The sequence below is a fragment of the Ischnura elegans genome, chromosome 4, assembly GCF_921293095.1.
Source record: "Ischnura elegans chromosome 4, ioIscEleg1.1, whole genome shotgun sequence".
Lineage (NCBI taxonomy): Eukaryota > Metazoa > Arthropoda > Insecta > Odonata > Coenagrionidae > Ischnura > Ischnura elegans.
The window spans coordinates 42,631,380-42,655,322 of NC_060249.1; the positions used below are offsets into that span (position 1 = coordinate 42,631,380).

General features: G+C 36.0%; 1 protein-coding gene across 1 annotated transcript in view; it reads right to left on the reverse strand.

Moving 5' to 3' along the window:
- Positions 1 to 2,130: 2,130 nt before the first annotated feature.
- The window catches only part of LOC124157367 (farnesyl pyrophosphate synthase-like), a 29,276-nt gene continuing 7,463 nt past the window's right edge, over positions 2,131 to 23,943 (reverse strand). The window contains exons 2-8 of the mRNA XM_046532035.1: positions 12,776 to 12,944; positions 12,017 to 12,157; positions 10,907 to 11,110; positions 9,493 to 9,657; positions 8,180 to 8,257; positions 6,597 to 6,731; positions 2,131 to 3,915 (exon numbers count right to left, since the gene is read on the reverse strand). Coding sequence (XP_046387991.1) covers positions 3,715 to 3,915; positions 6,597 to 6,731; positions 8,180 to 8,257; positions 9,493 to 9,657; positions 10,907 to 11,110; positions 12,017 to 12,157; positions 12,776 to 12,944 — 1,093 coding nt within the window. The 3' untranslated portion in view covers positions 2,131 to 3,714. The remainder of the gene's footprint in view (positions 3,916 to 6,596; positions 6,732 to 8,179; positions 8,258 to 9,492; positions 9,658 to 10,906; positions 11,111 to 12,016; positions 12,158 to 12,775; positions 12,945 to 23,943) is intronic.

Consider the following 23,943-nt stretch of genomic DNA (forward strand, 5'->3'; position numbering starts at 1 on the left):
TAATAATGAGGAACTTGCATGGGTCGTAGATTGCTCTAAAAACTATTTTGAATAAGTCAAATGGATACATTAGCTCGCAAAAATACCTTCAGTTTCTCCATTCAACATCAAAAGAAATAAAAAAAATTGCATTTAAAATCGAGAAAAAATTCTCTGAGCCGACCACTGCGCGAAGACACCCGAGCGTTGCCGAGGCCAGGCGTGACGTCATAGGTGCCTAAACAACCGTAGGGAGTAGGGAAATACGCTGAGCGCATGGCGTAAAAATTGTTTTGAGGGAGTATTTAGCCGCTCATCGTCACTTTATTTTGTTCTGTTATTCTTGGGCAAGTTTTCCTATTGCTATTGTGCCTAGATTATTACTTGGGATATTAATAATGCGGCATCGGGATGATGAAGTACAAACGTTTCACTTCGTGTGTTTTGGTTATCAGAAAAATGGATGATAACGTTGCCACTCGTTCGAATGGTACACCTGAAATTCATCTACGTCTACATAATACCCCGCAAGCCACCTAAAAGGCGTGTGGCATGGGGTGTTAGGACACCAGCCTTTTTTTAGGACACCAAAAATTGATGCCACGACCCTCATGGAATTTGTTAAGACAAATTATTGCTATACGTCGGCGGCAAATCGAGTAGTAAAAGAAACTTGTAATACTGGAGGATAACGATCGTAAGCTGTGCTATTGACATTAGAATAAGCTGTGCTGTTGAATTTGGCAAAGCCGGATCAGCGGAGAAGGTAGTCCTATCCGTCCTACGGTACGAATTCACAGCAAAACAGTCTGCACACAATCCACATGTGAGATCGCGAATCGGTTCCGCTGCCAACACACACACAAGCTACAACCTGTTTCAATAATATAGGTAAATCCATAAACAATATACTAGCATATACCATAAAAATATAGTGGGAAATAGGCAAATACTCTCATCAACAACTGGATGTCACAATCACATTCTTATATTCATCACGCACAACTTACAATAACAGAACTCGTTATGATGAATACAACTATTTATTCACTGATTTAAACCCTTAAATTATCCCACACAAGTGACACAGGTGACATTTCTCACTAATATTCGTTGAAATAATGGAATAACAAACTTCACACACAGTTTTTATTTCAATAGCGTGATCGTGAAATGTCATATCTACGGTGAACAACGGAGATTAGCACTCCACTGACAATTTTTACACTACTGTTAGACATTTATCGATAGCGTAATAGCACTTTTTACAATTCAATCACGATGGAACACTGATAACTCTTGGCCGATATTTTTCAACCTTGTCAAACTTTGTGCATTACAACCACTGGCACTGTGATTATTAGCAGTAGCTTAACGGGAGATGTCACGTTGAAAATAACACTATTTTGGCACAAAAATGTTCCTAGATGTCTCCAATCAGCGAGCAAAAGTTGCATTGACTGGAATTCACCCCATAATACAAGCACAGACAGTCCTAAACGACGAATTCTCCGGTACCTACGAATAAACGGATGAAGTTATTGTATATAAAAGCTAAGCGGACATTAGTAAACATCAAAATCGTTCTAATTACATACGTAAATGAATGATATGCCGTCGATAACATCAACTTACAATTAACGTATCCCCCTTCCAATGGCCGTGGCTCAGACTCCTACAACGATGTTATTTAGGTATTATAAAATTTTTGGTTTAACTGCTCCAGTTTTATATTTTATGCCCTTACTCAGATATTAATATTATAAATAATGCAAAATACGAGGGCTTCCAAGCCTCTATAGTCGGATATTTATCTTTAAATATAAAATAATCAACACGTCTAACAAACGAAGCTCTCACAACTGCTGGCAACTATGTATTACAAACAATCACAACAATAGCTTCGCGTGATGTTTAGGCACCTTTGACGTCATCGAGGCTTCGTCGGCAGTGGCTTGGGGGGTGAGGGAGTTTTTCCCGCGCTTTAAAATTCGTTATATTTATCATTAAATATCTCGCGAAGGAAAACTCAGATTTACATGCGGTTTTCTTTGTTGTATTCAGAAAATAATTTTCTGTCCGCCTATGAAATAAAAAAAATTCATGCAAGTTCCCCATTGTTAACAATAATGGCCAAGTATAAAAACAAAGTATCAAAAAATTAAAATTTATTATTATATAAACATGTAGGATAGTAATACAAAATCACTGTTCTCATTGATAGGAATGTGACTATTTCTGTGAATGACACACTCCCAAAAGTTTTTGCGAAAGCATACCCATACCGAATACATATTTGCAATTCAAATTTACCAGTTGATTAATCTGAATCACATTTTTTTCCAAACAATAGATGTACAAACACATAAGTTGATCAGACAAATAGCTATCAGCATTTTATTGCATAAATGCTATGTTTTAATAGTGCATATGTTATGACAAATATAATTTGTGTTTCACTGGAATCTCTCATTTATGTAATACATATTACTAATACCTATAAGCCATTCCTTTACCTAATCTCATCATCACGATCCTGCACTGATCTAATGACAGTTATTAGCAGTACTTTTCTCTTCAACAAATACATGTCACCCACATTTCCAATCATTACTTCACAGCCTTTAGATGGACACATAGGATGACTGTATTACATGCTTTTTAAAATAAACTATGAGCACAGAGTACAAATTGTATTTATGGAAATACTCATCTCTTTTTGAAAAATGATTACTGTGACATAGAATAATCATGCATATTACTTCCCAAGTCTTAAGTACAAGCTTGGACTTGACTACTTGAGAGATTGCAACAAATGTGTAATACATGCACATAGCATTTTAATGCCTTTTTAATCGATGAGGGAAACATATCAACCAATTACATAAAATATTATGATTTTCTGCCTCTTGCAGATCCAAATAAAACTTATCAAACACATACTTTTTAACATTATGATGATTGTACAGTGAGATTCCCTCAATCCACTTATACCCATAATTATTGGAACCAAGTACAAATTTGATAAAAAATGAATCCAAAAACAGACCATTCATACACACTGTTGTCATTGAAAAAGGAACCCAGAGAAGATACTTATACAATTTGATTCATTCCGATTAAATTTGAGGCTGGGCCACATAAAATTTACATAGTATTTCATAGCTGTAATAAAATAATGGCAGTATCATAGCATAAAACATGCTTTTATACTTCTCCATAAGGGTCTCACCTGGTTAACATATGCTTATGTCCTGAGTTTTCCCATAAAAATTATATCAGGCATATTTGATGGGTAAACATACAACTTCTTTATAGTATAGCTGATAATCACTTGTCACCAATTGAGGTGATTAATAAGTTCAGTGGCTGGGCATTCATATAAACCTCTCAAAAAAAATTACCAAGGAAAGAGCTGCAATACATGATTTATCAGCCTTTCTACAATGATCCTAATTCAAATTTCATTCCGCTTCCTCAACACCAATTGACAAGGTTCCCATTTAAGTCCATTTCAAGAGGGAAACAAATGAAAAGCAATCACAGATGAAAATAACACACAATCAGTTCTTGAAATGATCTAGATACAAACATGGGAGGCTATTGAAATTTCAAAGAAAGACAAGATATTCAATACAGTTATTGCTGCATATTCTTACTCATTACTTCCCTGGTAATAAAAACACAACAAAAAGTTTCAGAAAGCACAGAAATCATCCATCATGAGCAAAAAATTCAACTATCCCTCCTGTATATCTTCTCAAGAAATTTGAAGAAGAGCTTATGAGGTAAGCCTCGAGAAATTTGCTGAATATGGGTTCTTATTAAATTGTAGCTTTCTTCTTCATAAATAGCATATGTTGCAGGTAAACCTAATTCTTCATACAGATGTTTAACAGCTGCAATGCAGGCTGGGTCTTTTGAGCCATAGCATTCCTAGGTGAAGGAAAGAATTTTCACAATGAGAATCATTAAAAGTAAAACAAAAATATAAAACCATTTCACAACGTAAGATCCTGCATTAAAATGATCGAGCAAGATGAAAAACTCAGAGAAATACATAGTATTTGCACCCATATCCTTTCACAATCCCTGAATTTGTTTAACCATTAATGCGAACTAGGGATGTAGGAAAGTGTTTACTGATTTGCCACTGAAATTTGCTACAAAACTTGTGACTAGGATCGGGGGCGGAGGGGCACAGTTAGAAATTAAGGCTAGGGGGGTTAGGCACAACTAATACTTGAGAGTCTGGGGGGTACGGAATACCCGCCAGGGTAAGAGGGAGGGGTGGGTGCCCTCCCTCAGAAAGCTTCTATGATATAGTAGACTCTCGTTATTACGAAGTTCATGGGATCGAAAAACCGAGGTTAGTAATAAGAAGTTCGTATAAACGTTTCTTTTAGGAATAGTCTAAAAAAACATAGTTAGTCAAAATTTCTTGTCTCTTCAATCTACCAAACTTACAGTCGCACTACAAAATAGCTGCAGAGTCAATTGCATGATATATGTCAATAAATCACGTGCAAATATATGAAGACAAGTGCATTTGTTTCATTTTCTCAATAGAGGAATGCAGCATGACACAATCAAGGGTGGATATCTTTCCAAATGCAGTAAGTCCGCGATATATGAAGAAGATGTGTGGCGAGACCTAGCTCGTATGTTGATAAACCTATTCAAGGCATCGAAGAGTGCAGTTATCCTGCAGAATGCAACACTGCATCACAATTGTGCGTTAACTCATAAATGCGATGAACTGATCTAGCTGGGCGTGCAACACAGCGGGTGCTGAAACAAATCTCTGTTTGCGGTAAGAAAAGGCGGGCAATACACTGAACAGTTACTGACTTAACACCGGATTCTTGACACTTTATTCAGATAATGCCTAAAGTGCGAGTTCCTCTACGCCACACTGCATCGCATCGGCCCATTCAAAAGGTGCCAAATTCAAAATTTCGGACACACTTGAAATTTTCAAATATTTGTACTTCTGTAACTGCGTAAATCAAAAGTCTGTAAGAAGAGGACTAACTGTACGTCCAATTTATGAGCAGTAATAAGTGAGTCACCATGATTCCACAGGCATGAAGCTTATTATGTGACGTTGCGTACATACTGAAGTATCTCCTACTGAAGAAAGAACTATAATTGACGCTCTTGGGCTAAGTACACAAGGAGAACTTAAACATATCACAATGATTATAACACAGCGTAGTATGTATTCATCTGAATGCCATTGCTAATTCATGGAACTTCATGATAAAGTTCATTTTATAACTGTTCGAAGCCTAAAACAACCAAAAATATGCAAAGGAACGCATTTGGTGATTAAAAAGACTGATAATCAATGTGATACATACAACTATATGCAAAGGAAAATTCAAAGATGAGGAAGTTCTCATTCCTAGGATTCCCATGATCCCAACTGATATGTCGTTGAGTTAAAACGAATTCAATTTTCAAGTCGTGTTGCATTTGCGATGACGATTATCAAATCATAAGGAATAAGTAGGGTGGACTGGGGCACGTTTACGCATCGGGCACTGGGGCATGTTTATCCAGCGCACGTTTCTGAACTGACTTATATCTAGCACGCCACAAGTCATGACATATTAATGCTGCTCTTTAGGAGCTATTTTCACGAGATATTAAGCATCAGTCAAGCATTGGTCTAGCATTGCATAAACTTTCCCGAAGAACGGGGCAAGACTTGGACCTAAAAACATTTTTTTACAATTAAAAATGAAAATATAGGCCAACGACATAAAATTTTGACTTTAATATTAAACTGGTTTATAAAAACACAATGTCTAAAATTTTTAAGTTAAGACATAAAAAATTAGAAAATTCATTTAAATAAATCCGCGTATGGTCTACCCTATGTAGATTGAATAAAGAAAATGTGTTTCTAAAAAGACATTGTAATGCTTATATTTGTAGTTTCATTGAATTTTTTTTCTCGATTTATTATAATAAGTCAAAAATTTTTAAGCCCGTACAGCCTCTCATGATTTATAAATAGTGTAACTAAACTGTTCATTGATAACTAGGCGGTATGACGTTCTCCATGTCAGCTAGTATTTTTATAAAAAAATTCTCTGAACTCTGGGTGGGGGGTGTTTATCCCCCAAAACCTGCTGCACCACTGACTAACAATAAGATGCCACACAAAATCATTCAAGTGTGTAAATTTCAAAACGACAAAACAACATCAACATTTTAACAGCACAAAGATTTTTACAAAAATTTCTTACACAAAGAATTAAACATTTCCTGTAAAACATACAACATGCCTACTAAAATAAAAGCCAACTAAAAACTACGATTAAAAGGAAAACATCCAGAAAACTCAGAAACAGTATGGAATAATAACTTAGGGCAAAAATGCTAGAAAATGATCCCGAATGCATTATCCATTTTGCTGATTACTCTTTTGCTCTTCCCTCTCCATTACCATAAAAAATCTTACACTTTCTTAGCCAATTGTGTGAACTATAGGGATCTTCAATCATATCATATGAGAACTTCAGCCAAGAAAATAATACAAAGACATTCAAATAAGACAGCAAGGTCCATGATAAGGTATTTTCAAGAGTGTAATGATAAAGTCTTACCTCAAGCAATGCCCTCTGCTCTCTGTTTGCCCTTTGGAGTGCCACAACTATCAGCCATGTGCATTTGCCATCTTCTATGTCCATCCCAACCTTTCCAGTTATTTCTGGGTTTCCAAAACAGTCCAAGAAGTCATCCTATGAGTAAATAAGCTCTTATAAAAAATTTTTTTTTAAAAACCAGCCTTTATATTTAGATTACAGGGGATGAGCAACGTTTATATATGACACAAAGCAAAAAAACTCAGTGACCCCGAAAAACCAAAAGTGACGTATTAAAAAAGTCACTATATTTATTACTACGAATCTGCAGGCGCTCGAAGGGAAGAAAAATTTTTTGACGATTTTCGAAAAAAATCTAAGTCCCGAAAAATTTCAGTCCAGAGTCCGGACCTGGGACGACGGAATTCGGACGAAATTTTTCCAAGTCCGAAGCCGGACCCGAGATGACGGAGGGACTTTGAAAAATTTTCGAAAGCGGGGGTCTCGCCGAGTAAAGCAAGACGAATCCCCCAAGCTAGGGCTGAGTCGATGGGAAATTTTATGGTGGATAACTTTTACTGTGGTCGCAAAACACGAAAATCGACCATTTGGAACTTCTTTGATCAAAAACATGTTTTGGGGGGCTATAGGTTGACTGGGGGGTGGTTAAAGGGGGGTTGGAGAGAAAAAGTTATATTTTCATGTATTGTCATCGGAAATGAAGAAGTGTGCAAAATTTCAGCGTTTTTGCTTCACAGGAAGTGAGTCAAATTTCAGTTACAAGATTTGTACCAGACAAACAGACAGGTTGGTGAGTTGAAATAAAGACTGTAAAAATTAAAGCAATTGAAACAAGATACTATAACACAACCATTTGGTTGATAAAATTTGATTGCAACATTTTGTGGTCCATGATAAAAAGAAGAACACAATGGTAATTTCCAAACTTTTAATGTCACAACTCAGCAACCGACCATGGTTTCAACACGTAAGTGTCATTTTCAAGGTGAAAATGACACTTACGTGTTTTGATACTTTGTGATACTTTTCACCTTGAAAATGACACTTACGTGTTGAAACCATGGTCGGTTGCTGAGTTGTGACATTAAAAGTGTGGAAATTACCATTGTGTTCTTCTTTTTATCGTGGATATTAAGAACTTCCACAAAATCGAGCCGGATATGATTTTATATATTTTGTGGTCCATTTGCCAGCTAAGACTTTCTTTGATAAAATTTAGAAAATATCTGAGAAAAGTTAATACACTTGTGCAGACTTAAAGAAAATAGATGATAGAAGGTAGAGAAATCCTAAAAGCATAGATTTTTTTCCTACCAGCTATTTTTGATCAAGGGCAGTCAAGAAAAACAAGCAGCATTATCCCATAAAAATTTAATAATAAAAATGATAGTTTCATAGGTCCTGTAGATACGTAGTTACAATTAAGACCTGTCAAAAAAGGCCACCAAAAAAGTTATTTATGTACATACTCTCCTTTACTTGAATAGAGAAATATTTTTATATGATTACATTTGAATTTAATAGAGGAGTTAATGCCCAATAAATAAATAAATAAATAAAATAAACAATTGATGGACACTCACCTGAACTTGGAAAAACTGGCCCATTTCAAGAAGAATGGTTTTTGCCTGACGGTGAACTTCGGGATCTCTTCTTCCGGACTGGAATATATTTTGAATGAAATAAAATAGTTAGTACCGATTCTCCAGATATTAAACATAATATGTTAGTAATTAAGTTCACAATCAACTTACAAGATAAAGAAACAATATGACATAAATTATGAAAATGGTTCTGTCAGTTTAATGAAATAAGCTCACAACTTGAGATTAAAAACAAGAACTTTCCTCATATGTAATAAAAAAAAACGTACCAACATCATAAACAACATAAATACAGGTTGGAAGTTAAATGTATGGTACACATAACATGAATTTAAATGAAACACTTATTGAAATAGTACCATAGAACTATTTTCATAGGACTAATATGATTTGAGTACATTCAGGTAGTTCACTTGCAAAAAACTCAAAAACTGTAAGCCCATCAGGTCATGATAATTAACTTTATCCTGGCATAGAAGATAATGGCCTTAGATATTTTTTACAGTATCCCACAGTGAAATCAGGGGCAGCAAGCATACAAAAAATAAGTTGTGGTTATAATGAATTTTCACAAAAGTGAAGTTGAACCCATCAAATACTTTTTAGATAAAATTATTGTGGGGAAGTAAAAATATTCTTTAGCAATTCCCTACGGTGTTCTCAAGCCCATAAATTCTCTACCATCCGTCAGGGGAAAATGATTAACTGGCTTGAGATTCATTTTCACATAGCTAAAAGTAACAATGCAAGTAACACTGAATCAAAATAGGATGTAGATTTAAAACTTCCCCAAAAAATATGGCGCGAATGTTTTCCTAAATTGACCCAATATTCGGATCTAAATGAATGACACACAATGTAAGAAGGTCTCCACCAGAGGTTTTAACAGCAAAAATGACAAACCTCAGAGAATTTTAGGTGTGTTTGTATAGGTATGTTAAGGGCTTTTTTTGTGCGAGTTCCATGAAAGCTTATGAGTTATAGTTTGTCTTTCTCATGAATAATTATGAAGCAAGATCCCAATGAACATAATAAAAATGGTAAGAAAAAATTTTTCCACTATTTTCCTGTAATGCAAAGCATTTGAAATCAAGAAGATGAATTTAAATATAAACATGGTGAGTTATACTATTAATGGAAAAGAATATTTTTCATCGGTTTAAGGATTATAATAAGATCAAACCAAAAGGGACGGTTGCATCAATTGACATGGTCTCTATTGAATAAATAAAAGAAATACATGAGTACATAAAAAATTTGAGTGATATCAAACAAATTGCATTCATACTTACCATGTACATTGCTAAGGCAACTGGAAGTTGAAATGAATAATATGCTGTTTTATACTTGACTATAGCATTATACCTTCCCATGGTAAATAATTCTAGCTGAGGTTTCCTTCCGAATTGGCAAGAAAGAAGGTCTAAAGTTTGACCCATATTAGTCTTGAGAGTGACCTGCAAAAGATGTAGAAAGAATGCCATGGTTAACAGTACTAAGTTCAAAAATTTATATGTACAATCATTAAGTCTCTTTTGTAATTTATATTGGATAGGACATATTGAAGACAATTTTTGAATGTATTTCATAAAGCTGAAAAGCAATATACGGCGAGAGAACGAAGGGACATATATGTACATAGAAAAAAACATGTTGTACTCATTATAAGCTAAGTGTGAGTCCAAGCCTTAATTTAAAATAAAGTGACAAAGCACAGTACTCCCACAAAACAAACACAGAGCATGAACAAACACTTACTTCATTTGAGGCAGTACTTGAAAAGAATATCTATCATGTCAGGTTTTACAATATTGCTAATAAAATACTTAACTCCTTAAGTAACACTTTAAGTAGCTTTGTTAAAAAGGTCATGTCTTAAATCCCTACAGGCTTGGGTCCCCAAAACTTGTACATATATGGAGCTTGAAGGATACCCAAACTGTGTGGGTTAGGGGTAAACTATGTATCCAGGCATGTAGCCAGAAGAAGGACTTCAAGGGCTTAAACCCCTCTTCCCCAAAGTTTTCTCTTGTGGCGACTGCTAGCATTATATCCCCTCAGGAGACAACTAGTCCACGGACACTTATCCTCAGACTTTCTCTCAACTATCAAAACATGTGGATTGAGATCAGAGTCTCAGATCTGAAACTTCCTCAAAACCTGAAAATGTTACTATGTAACACCAATGTCTTAAATTAAAAATTTTCTGGAATATTCAAGCAAATTTAAACAAAAATGCACACCAAACATAGGCGGATCTAGTGGGGGGGGGGGCACAGGGGCACGTGCCCCCCCCAGACCCTAAAAAATATGCAAGATTTTTAATACCGTCCCACTTTCATTGCGTTCGTTTTGTATTATGAAGTATCCTTGTGCCCCCCCCCCCCCCCTCCTAGAACAAAATCCTGGATACTGCCTTGCTTGTGCCCCCCCCAGAAAGAAATCCAGGATCCGTCCCTGACACCAAGCCATTACAACCATGGTCATTTGTGTAAAGAACAACAAAAACCATAAATTTCAGCATTATGCAAACAAAATTTATAGCTATTAACAAAAAAAAGTTATGATTCTTCTTTGTGTAGAAGTGACAACAAAATTTGAGTACAGGCAACCAGCATACTACCCAAGTGTCTCATGAAATAAATTCCTGGCTATATGCCTGTGTTTGGCCCTCCTATTCCTACAGACACGGAACAAAATACTCACATCATGGAAAAGCTCAATAATATCCATGTAGTATGGCTTATCTCGGAAATGCCTCCTCAGTAGTTGATATATTCCTTGTTCCAATAGTACACCATCATTGAGTGCAGCAGGTCCAATACCTCCTTTTCGATACCAACAAGGCTTTCCACGTCTTATCTCTGCACCATCCATGACATCGTCCACAACCAGATAAAATGCCTGGAGCTGAAAATTAAGGCATAACACAAAAATTTAAACAAAATTTTCTTATGCCAAAAAGGACTGATACCATCAATCTAACCCATAAAACTGGGCTTCTCAGAAATTTTTCTTCTCATTGAGTACAATGTTACTAAGAGACAATAATTTCTCCCATTTTCCCCGGTGAGTGTTCAGACAGATTTTTCGGTACGATAAGGGAATTGGATGGATGAGGCAGATACTTTGTGGAGATCCATTATGAGAAATGAAGTGAAACACTTTGCACTTTCCACATAAAAATTTATTAAACTACAGTCGACATGTTTCGCTGCATTGCAGTACTATCAAGACTAAGCCAAGAAATTAACCATACCAATATAAATACAAAATTATACACTCGCAAACATTTGAGAAGGTGATGGTAGAACCTTCCCTCGCCCCACCCTCCAGCAAGTGTGTAATTTTGTATTTATATTGGTATGGTTAATTTCTTGACTCAGTCTTGATAATGCTGCAGAGCAGCGAAACATGTCGACTGTAGGTTAATAAACTTTTACGTGGAAAGTGCAAAGTGTTTCACTTCATATCTCATGATAAGAGAAGGTTACTATAATATAACTGGGATTTCTGTGCATTAACAGCCATAGCAAACAGGCTTTATTGTACAATGACACTTATCAAAACAGAAAATAGACACTCAATATCAAAATACTACTGAAACTCAATCAAATTTTAAAACCTTACGACAATGAATGCAGTGGGAACTAGAAAAAAGGAGATACCATCAGTCGAGTAATAAGTAACATTACGCCCCAATATGCGATAAATATTGTTTTCTTACATAGTAGTGACTGCATAATAGGAAAAACAATATTTTAATATTTAGTAATACGTGAGCTAATCATCAATAAAAATGAAAATCTTTCGTACCAGCTCCACACACCAACCAAGGATGCGAGCTAATCTGAGGTTCTCTTCAGTCAACTCCTCTGGAGAGGCTAAGAGACGATAGGAAAGAACCATTGCCAACCCCCGGTTCTTCTTTCCAGTGGGCACATTATATTGCAAAACCTAAAGTGAAAATAAAAAAGAAAAATCAATGACAAGAGAATTATAACATATACTACTATTTCTGCCATAGGTTTCAATATTCAATAGCAATAAAAATTGAGAAATATCAACATGACTAAGGTATCAAATAATGAAGATTAAAAAAATCAAAGTTTATCAAAATTGAAGAGATGACATTTAGAGAATCATGTGTGCAATAAACAGTTTAAACTACAGTTCTTGTATACTGAAACCAAACATTAGTCATAAAACAATTCTGTTTTAATAAAATCCAAAGATTCAAGTATAATGGGAGTGGAATTTTATCGTATTGAAATAACTATTTGCAATATTTCCCCATTAGAAAATTTATTTAACAATATTTTTATCAACTGTAATTTCAAATTAAAACAGACAACTAAAATACTTCATGTCTTGCACAGTATTTGACAACTTCCGACAGAATTTATTAATTACTAAACCACATAAAGCATCTTTTTAACAAATACTACTAATTTTCACTATCTTCATTAATGCAGAATTTTTTGATCTTTCTGCTCTGGCTAATACTAAAACAAATAACAGGTGCACAGAAGACCTAACAACGCAAAAAAATGCTTAAATGTTTAAGTAACTGACCTTTGCAAACCACTTTGTGGCATCAGGAACGTCTAGATGACGTCCTGCATCTGTAAGATCCCTGACCACATCAGGGAAAACAGCCATGAATTCTCTGCTCTCATCCTTGCTTGCAGCTGTACCCGTCACTGCAATTGGGGCTGTGGTAAGGTGCAGAGTTGAAAGAGACCTTTAAGGATGAAGAAATGACAAAATTTTAAAGAAACTTGGGTAAATATGCACATGCAAATCACACAATTTCAATAAGTTTCTCAAATGAGAGATTTCAAAGCCCAGATAATCAGTTTATAAAATAATCATTAGAAAAATAGTCATTCTTGATTGAACCAATTGCACCACACTGTCTAGTAGGTCCTGCATAGAAAAAAATCCACTTCCACATTTCTATGATTTTACCTTTTCCCGCATGTTCAAACACAATTTCTATTTTGACTGTATGACAAGTGCGGTACTCATTTCTCGGCATCGTCGTGACGAGACTCGAGAAATCTTGACCCTTCAAGACTTCTTGACACCCATCGAGACTCATCGAGTGGGAGGCGTAATTCTTTTGAGGCAACTTCCTTAGTCCCTCTGCTATAAATTTTGACAATTATAACTCATTGAGAGCCTATTTAAATTTGATCGGAAGGTCACCTATGAGGATATCCTTATAAATTGACAGTGCACAAAACTAATGGATGCATAAGAAAACTCACTGAATGAAATATTTTTATTTTGTTAACAAATCCATAAAAGATACCATTGTAAACTCTATTGTCGAACTGGTGGTGATGGTGAGCCTCATTTGAAATTCTCGCCTTTCCCAAGAGTTTCAATGGGTGTCGAGAAGTCTTGATGGGTTGAGATTTCTCAAGTCTCGTCAAGAATCTCAACCCAGGCTAGACTCTCGCCACGCCAAGAGTCTTGTCCCGACCATGCCGAGAAATGAAATTCTTGTCTCGACTGCCGAGACGAGACTCGCACAGTACTACTCCATATTCCATCCTATGTATTCATAAATATCTTAATGGTTCTTTATGGTACCTACCAACCCATCAAAAAATGAAATTAATAGCCACATTGTGAGGGTAAAAACTTGAGAGAGTACATATTTTCCCTTAGTTAAGACGACCATGAATTAAAATGCTTGAGATGAAGCTCAGACAAAAAATTATTACATGCAATAATAAGGTAAATATATCAGCAAAGTCAAATAATATATTACTATGCAAAATGTTCTATCAAAATAACAAAGAAATATACATCATAATGTGTTATTAATTTTTTCCAGTAGTAGTTAAAAATACAGTAGATTCCAGTTAATTGCAACCTATGAGGACTGGTACACTAAGCACCAATTAAGCTAACTATCCCGTAAATGTGCATCAACAAATTTTGAAATAAGAGAAAAAGATGAAATAATGTTTACAATGCACAAAATATCGCTAGAAATTGGCCTATACCCACTCATAATCTCTCAATGTGGGAGTTGCCACTTCTTTATCATTATTCTGGGTTCATTCACGTACGGGCAGTAGGAGGCATGTTCACGTGACTTACAATAAGCTAAAAATAAGATAAAAGGTTGTTGCCAACAACCTTTTATCTTCAAAACACTTAGCCTATCATCTATAGTACAAGTACTGCCAAAGCAGTCCTCTCCTCTTAAAAATGACACAGCATTGAGTGAGGTCTGATTGTCCGGACAAGGAATCCAGATCGTCTATCGGATGGTCATACAATAAGAGTAAAAGTTCTAAAAATAAGGCAATGATAGGTACTCAAGTGAAAAAGAAGATTAAATTCGAGAAGGAGAATATAAAAAACTGTATTTTGATTAAAATAATTGGAATTTAGAGGTAATTAAGAGCCACTGTCGCCAACTCATAGACCAATAAAGCAGCTTTTTATCCCAGTTAAGCAGTGAAAACTCTCAGATATTCTTCAATTCGGTCCTATTCTTCAAGATCTGCCCCACAATTTGGAATCAACTGAGCAACTTTTTCCTCAATCATAGCATATAAGTTCTGTAATTTTAAGCTTTCACACATCAGCTTAACAATGGAGCTAATCGTTATAAATTTGCAGCTACAGTCTATTGTGAGAGATAAGACGTGTACATGGGTAAAGCCACGATTAGCAGTCAGAGCCTCCTAGAAAGGAAAGGAGACAGGCATTGCCCCTTTCAAAACATTTGGAATGAAATTTATCTGCAACAATTGTGTTCAGATGGGTAGCATCTTCTCCCCTAGCCCAGGCTCAGGGCAAGACACTTTCACCTTTGCTCTGTCAGTGATGCTATCATCTAATATCAGTCTCCACATCTTGAGATAAAAGTGAGAGACATGTTTTGTCCAAAAAACATTTATTATGCCATTTTTAATTTCTGTGGAAATAGACTCCCAAGGCCCTTGCCTGTGAGGCACAGAAATGTGAGGAAAATAGCAAAAGGAATTCTGATTTGAGGCAAGAGTACTTTTATATCCAAAATAATTTGAGAGAGGGTAATTTAAGTTTTGGAAATTCTACTTTTAGTAGAAAATAAATTATTAAAAATAAAAAGGATAATGGATATTTTATATGTGGGGAATCTTCTCTAAAAAGGTCAAAAATAAGTAAAAAATCTTTTAATGGAATGCACGATTATTTTGGGGAAAAGGTGTCCATTGAACAGCCATTAGAATTACTCCAATTTTGCAACATACGCATATTAAGAGTGTAATTGACTGCTTCAGCAGACAAAACATATCCCCGATCATTTCACTTGAATGTGACCGATGTTCGATTGATTCTCCCTTGCTTTTTTCAATAGCTGTTAAGCTTAGCATCTTCGGAATAGCCTTCGTTGGCCTACTAAAATAACAGCCATACTCGAGCCAGATAATTGAATTCAGTGATTTACAAGTCCGTAATTGCTTTCATTTTTGCCGTTAAAATCCAATATTGGATCACATTTGTCACAGGCGACCCACCTCTAAACGCCAAACAGGAAATGACTCATAAATAGTCAAAGAAAGCTTTGAAAAAAATAATATTAATGCTTTCGTGGCTCTCGTCCTCATTATACTTTCCTTTCGACAAACGCCAAGTCAAAACTGTGTTAGGGTCAAGGGTTTCTTACCCTTTGTCTAAAAATACTCATGTTTTCAAGCAGCTGGGGTTATCTTAACGTACTTTTTTTTAACTAAAACAAGTTTATCTGCCGCCAGTAACCTCGGAGGTGTTGAGCAAACAGGAGGTCATGAATTGAGTATGCGTGACGCAGGGGAAGTATTCTACAATACGTCAAGCGCAAACGTTGGGGCCTGTTTTACGCACACTCTTTCCACGTGGAGTCCACGCGTCTTACAAGACATTCACTGTCAATCAAGGCTGCCAGGCAGATAAACTGCCAAGTTTTATACGTACTTCACGACATGCGATAGTAAAATTAATATTACGTAAACAATTATAAGTAGAACTCATGTGATTCCTACTCTTATGAAAAAACACTCGCCACCAGCGCTTCCCTTTCCAAGTGGTAAACTTGAAATCATTTCCATATTTCGTTGGAGTTAAGCATTATAAATAATTAACGTGTATCACATCGAAGGAGATTCCGTTGGCCATCGCATTTCTGGTCGAATTCCTTTTGTGGATATCGATTTTCTGATAACACGCAATAGAGTTTCTCAAAATAACGCTGCCACCAGCGTGACTGTCATCAAATCCTCAAAATTTTCTAAGCTTCTCTGATAAAGATACGAGGATTGCCGTAAGTTTTGATACTATGAACAGAAATTGACAATGAAGGTTTGTAATATGAGTAACTAAGGAATTGGGAATATACGCAGTTTCAAATTTCCCCTTAATGACGATAAATTCAATTAGTTGAGAAATACATGCACACAGAAATGTACTACAAATGAAAGGCTGGCCATCCCGATTCATAAAATAAAAATGGAGGTGATTGGAGATTGCATACGAAAAATAAAAATTTTAATGAAGAGAATTTAAAATACGAGATTTTTCGCGAAAGATAATATAATATTTTTCGAAGAATTTCGCCTAGGCAGCCTGACGATAAAGTTTATCGCCCGCAGAGTGTTTTAGCCACAATTGGAGGTCCGGACTCGGAGAAATTCCCGAGATAAATATTAATGAACTTGTACGCCACGAAAGCACGAGATCACAATTTATCGCATTCCCTTCTACACAATCAACCGCAATAAGAAATTTCAATTATGAGTAGTCATTAATTCGAGGAATAGTTTTTTGCCTTTGAAAAATCGTTCATCACTTTGATGATTCCTTCATGTCCGATTCTTTGAAATCAGTTTTTTTGTATACACACTCCTCCTATCACTCGTCTTCTCCATTGCTTAATTCATATGGTATCTTACCACATCAAGGTGATAAACTCCTCCGTTCACTTGAAGTACAAATGTAATAAATAACACGCTTAGGCAAATGAATCCATTGCCGTAAAATTAAATATGCATGCGGGTTCTAATATTTCCTATCCCCGGTAAAGCAAGTTTTTGCGGCCACCCAGTGAGTTTGCTTGCAGTCAGCGATATGTATGTACCGGGAGGGTTGACTCTGGATTTGCGGAATATACGGTGAGATAAGCAAATTTCCATTTCTCACTCGACAGAAGGAAATATTCTTTTGAATTTGAAATCCACCAGGAGATACACGAGTGATTGATTCATTACTATTAGCCTAAGATGACAGATTAATTTCCGGGTGATAAGCGCGCAGGCCTTATAAAGGCATTTTACATAATGATATAGTCATGAATGAGGGGAAAAAACAATTTTTTAAATACCTGTTCATTCGTACCAACTGAGAGACAGCAAAAAATAAGAGCGGCTCGAGCCGCAGATTCTAACCAAAGAATGAAATGAGAAAAGGATCTAGACGCAATGAAATTCCGATAATCAGATGAGAAAAATTGTTGCAATAAAAGTATACGCTCACATTTGACAATGATGCTGCGAGCATTAATATTTATTGAGAGGTTATGACAGAAGATAAGACAATGAAATCCATTAACTGAAATATTTATCCAAACCAGTATGCAAAAGATTTTTAATGAAAGCATACTATACCTGCCACTAACGCAAGGGTTGCCTCATACAATAGGTTTACACGAAAGGTAAAAATACATTCCTAGGGAACAATACTTCCATTTATATCAGAAAATAGAGGCTAATTGTACTGGATATCACTCAATGGATTTCAACAAACAATTACAAAAAGAAGGAAGGATAGGAGAAAAGCGACAGCATATACTAGGCATAAAAAATTCTCCGGTCACTCCATCGTGCAAACTAATTAGATTATACATAGGAGACAGCTTCCACTAACTATAATTCAGTCGAACACAAACATATATTCCCAAGATTATAGGTTTTTCAGTGGAGGAGGTACGTCTTAAGAGTTGGGGGCCGATTGCACTCTCCTCATAACTTTTAATCGACTGGTGTTCAAGCAAAACCATTTTGGCGCATATCCCACAGAAAATTATCGCAATATCAGTAACTGATTCGGTAACCATACTCAATAACTCGGGGAGAACAACGTTCAGTATGGAACCTCTGGTAAATGAAAATTATCAAATTTATTACTGACACACCAACGCATTCCAGCAAAAATCGATCAATAAAATTCATCATCAACTAAATTCGAAATGCTAAATAAAATACGTAGGAAGTTTCCAGCATTCATTTGATTCATTACCATTCTACCTCAATAACAACTAACTAGCATAATATATCCACTTTACATTGGTAACATAAACGTTGTAAGTAGCGCAATTGAAAAGCTTAAAAATTATTAGAATGCCATCTACCATACCATTTCCAACTAAAATACAAGTTACTTCCGATTTTCATTTTTCTTCGGAGGTAAAAAAAAACCTTATATACGAGTCTCAATTCCCAGACCTTTTAGTTTGACAGGCGAATACTTAATCTCGCCACCACCGAGAGCTCCAGAAGAAATAAAATCATTGTTTTTTTCCGTCTTGAGCCTTATTTTTGCCCATCTTAACATGTGATACTGCGTTACGGAAAGCTCGGTTAACTGAACGAAAGCAAACATAATGGACGATTTTATTCTTTACGAAAAAATACTGTTTGGAGTTCTACTCATGCTTTATCAACGATTTCATAAAAATGATTCCCACAGTCGGAATAAAAAAAGGAGAATTTTGCGTAGGATTGAAGATAACAGGCTGGATGGGAAGTGACGAGGATGCTTGTTGACTTATGATAAAAAACAGAGGCCAAACAGAAGAAAAACTAAGTTTTCACTATAAGTGTAGGAAGAAAAATACAGATACGATGGAAAAACTGGGGTATAAGGCTCTATGGCAATGATCAATAACCAGAAGGGGACATCACCAGCTTCTTCACTAAAACCATTTCCAGCAAATCCCAATTAATTGGGACAAAAAAAGTTAATAGCGCAGTTTAAAATTAGATTTGAAGAAAAAACGTGAATATGCACTAATAAAAAATTATTTATAAGAATGGGGATAGAATAGAACCACGGACCTTTATTTCATGGACTAATTGCACCTCAATGCGCTATTTTACCATAGAATTTACATACGTCACGGTAATAAAAAGGTTAATAACTTAGGAAGTTATTAGCAACATGAGGTCAAGATTGAGCCGTGGGTTGTTTTCTAAAGAACTGCCATTTCTATCACGCTTCGGATGATGACGGAGCGAACATTTTTCAAGTAAAAACTCTCCTTGCAACCAAATACCCAATCAGAGCATCCTCCATATTATTAGTATCAAGTATTAAATTGAATTATTACAATTCTACCTCAAAAAACTAACTTAATACATTCACTTCAACGTGGTAAAAGTAGCGAAATTGTAAAGTCTCCCTGAAGTCGGAAATACCTCATGCGAAACATAAGCCAAGAAATTAGTGAAATTCACATCATGCTACGAACTTCTTATAATGGGAGGAAGGCAGAAAGGGGTATAATCGGGGGCAATTACGCAAGGAAGTGACCATGACCGATCAGATCAGCGAAGGAGGCAAGAGGAGAGAAAAGTGGGTGAATCGGGAAACTTGAAAGAATGCACGGACTAGGAGAAATGAACTCGTCTGAAGATATTTCAAAAAAGATAACGACAGAAAGGAGATCCCACAGAAAAAATTAATGCGCTCCATGAATGAAACTCGCAAAAAATACGGGAAGTACAATGAGAGAAAAATTAAAAGAACCGATTATTGGTACGACATGGAGGAGACTAGAAAGAAAAATATATGGCCTGCCTCATCAGGAGGGTAATATTGAAGATAATTTGTTACCTTCTGGTCGTTTATGGTTAATGTTAGTGCTATTAACATGAAAGTCTTGATAATAGAAAATGAAGTTCCAAAACGTTTGCTTTGCATCATGTTTAGTCAAAATGAATAAATAAGTGACCTATACTCCAGCAAATAGACTAAAAATAAAATTTAAGTGCGATTCGCACAGGTTAAAAAATTGGTGTCCTCGTTAAAAACGTGTTTCTCCGATCAACAATTATAAGTGTATTTGCTCGTTGTCGCCTATGTGTATTTATGTGCCTGCAAGGTTGACATAAATTGTAACGTCGGTATCTCCTTGATGAGGCACCTCTCAATTATTTATAACCCACTCTTAACTCCTTCAGCGGTTTCGAAACCCATAGGTATGCATGCTACTGCACTCACTGATGTCCGGGTGACCACGGCACGGACTACTCTCAATCAGAAGTTTACAAAGTGAGATACGCTTCGTTACGACGAAGGAACAAATCCTTCAACTGCCCTCCAAAATTGATCCAGGAATCAAACCATCACGTGATCAACAACAAAAATCGAGGAACAAATACCTTTTTGTTTAAAATAAAGAGAAAAAGACTGAACAAGCTATTCCTCAAAACGGGCGCATTACAAATGGTAACATTTATATTGAATAAGCGAAGCGACTGAAAAACAATATATACTCATCGCTACTTTTACAGTTTTCTTTGCTGATTCTTTTAACAGTTCAAAATATATTAAGAAAGCTAATAGTTAGATTTTCATCCGTCACCCACCTCCCGAGTTTTCGGAGAAAAAAATCTAAGTTCCTCGCTTGGAGTCGGAGCTCTAGTAAGTCCATACTTTTCAAGAGGGCGGCAACCGCTATGAATCTTTTATTATGAGCGAGGGCCCTTATTACGATGATTTTTTTGGAGAAAATTTATCATCTCCGCTGACTTAATAAAAAATGTAAACGTGGGTCATAGTAAAGGATGTCTTTTTGGGAAAAATATAAACTTATATACGTATAAAGAACGTGGAGACTCAGCCAGAATGTAATACGAAGTTTGTAAGAACCGCATCCTACAAATCCAAATCCTTTAAATGAAGTACCCGTACTCCATACTTCCTTTCACACAGATGCGCGATTACAATTCTCTTGCTTCCCCACTGGTGGTGTCTGAAGGACTCCATGGTTCGCGCAAGGAAAGCTATCGGAGCTAACGAGAAGAAAACATGCTAGGCTGCAGCAGGAAATGAACCACGACTCCCTATTGCTCTACGTATATCAGAGGGAGGCGTAAGACCCTCCCACTCGCCTGTCAGCGCCGCTTCGTCTAGCTTCAAACGCCTTCGTTGGCGATTCTCGACAAGTTTTACCCCACCAAACATTTTTTCCACTTCATCATCATTTCCGATTGCTATGCAGACGACACAATTGTCACCAAGTTTTGTCATTTCTTCATTTTCCATAATGAAACCAATATCCTCCACGCCATCATCAAGAATAATAACCGCTATGAAGTCCGACATCAATGACATTATGGTTAGATTGTATTCATTTCTCAATATGCCACCATTGAAGTAACATCTGAAAGCACATGAATAAGAATTGACCTTCACCGGAAGCTAATGATAAAAAAGCTCACTGCATCAAAATAGTAAAGGAGACGGAGAGTCATCACAAGCTCATAAATGAAACTTTTACTATTATCAGATGAAATTAAGGTTCAACATCACTGAAGACTGGACAGACACAAAATAAGAAGAGAAAACAAATATGAAAATCAAAATAGTCAAGAAAAATCATTTGAAATAGTACAAAAACGTTTAAGACACGTCGCTTTGTTTTCCGTGTGCATGTGACATAACGATATACATTCTCCATTTTTTTCCTCGGATAGGGTAACGATTATGACAAAATAATAAGATAGCATCCAAACTACCTCAAGACTGTTTGATGTGGCGTGAATTACACATGTTCGAGATGCACGAGCTCTCTCACCTAGCAACAGCAGGTTTCACTGCTCCATTAGTCACAACAATTGATGGTACAACAAAAATGAAAGTGATAACGGTTTACAAATTATGTCTACCTCCCTGGTAGAGGGGTAAAGCTCAAGGCTGTTAAACGTTTACTCTCGGGAGACTGTTAATTCCGAATTTTGCTCAATAATGACAATGTATATTTTAATTCCAACTAGGATCAGTAAATATTACATGCAGTATCAGCCATGGAGGGTAAAATTTCACTCAAAATATGGTACAAAACATTAAAACTGAAATCGAGATATTCAAGAGTGGCGACCCCAGTATTTTTTACAACCCTTACAGTACAAACATACTATTCAAAACCGCTTCGAGCGATAGCGCATTTCCACTACTGCAGTCATGTCTATTTCAAACATATCGTTCACGGTATTTACTTTTGCGTTAAGGGGACCAAAACCGTCTTCGTAAAAGTAATCTCTTTCAAATGTGGTGCAAAGTTCAATAAATGAGAGCAAAAGGAACATTCCCTCGAATGGAAAAGGTCAGAACCCTACAGCAGAAAACACAAAAAAATCTTTGACCTGCTTCATTAATTAATGATAACGAGGCCTATTAAGCGATAATTGATTACCAGCAAAAAAATAAATCTGCAAATAGACCATCATCATCTCCTCTTTCATCTTATACTTCTCCTTATCTTACATAATTACCTCGATACTTCGGTAGTAATATTAGAAAACGGAAGATGGAGCAATATCATTACTTCAGAGCGAGTGGATCAGTATTAGCTGGTGAAGAAATACAAAGTCAAGGGCTTCTTTAATATGCGGTGTGCTCCTCCTTATTTAACCAGACTTTAAACATATTAGAAACGGATTTGAGGTCGCTAGAAGTCTCTCTATTGAGAACTTACCCGTATAGTCGATTGCCGAAATATTTCTCATGAAGAAAAACCTATGCAATTTAACGTGCTCGTTTCTAGCTTCAAAAGCATCTTTGGTGAAATAAGCGATAGCTATAATAGCATGCCGAATAATTGCTAGCCCATGAGTAATATTTAAGGCAGTATTAGGGCTATGGGATACAAAAATATACAATATCATGAACAGTTCTGGAGCTATTCGCGAATGTCTTAAATGTATCCAAGTCAGTTTTGAAACAACTACAGTTTTCCCTCAAGGCTTACTTATCAGCCGTTAGTTATTTAAGAATTTTGACAATTGGTTTTGACATACATGTATAGTTTTTTAAAATTATCAACAGCGATGATAAGGTCTCATTTTTAATTTTAAACGTAACAACTGTACGTACATTTTAAGCTGTTAAGGACACAAATGTTTCTGCTCATCCGACAGTATTTTAAACCGCAGCAAAACATTCGAGGTAATTTTTTTCTGCTATGCGCCTTTCGGCTGAAAAATAATGACTAATGAGCGAAAGAGGATGCATGCTGATGGCTGAATGAAGGAAGGCACCCTTTCCAAAAGTGTCTAATCATTTCTAACATGTACGTCCATAAATATCGTTTGAAATATTTACTATACCTCAGTTGACGAAGTATTCACTGAATATTTTCTAGTTGGAACTCACGCCATGATATTTTGTGTAAAATATCCAGCTCACAAGATTTTGTCTATTTAGCGTTGACTTGAACATGATGCAACGGAAAAACTTTAGAATATTTGAAAGTCAATCAAAGAAAGTAGTACAAAATTACGTTTAGTTATAATCATCACCATAAGTAAAGTAATATTTTAACTCCAGCTTTCATACTCTACTAGTTTAATTTTAACCAGAAATTATTAAACCGGACCATAGAGACAGTAATACTAGAGTGATCTAGACTGCAAACAGTACTCCCCTGCGAAAGGGGAATTTAAGAGTACCATCGAATCTTCTCAACAGCCGATTGC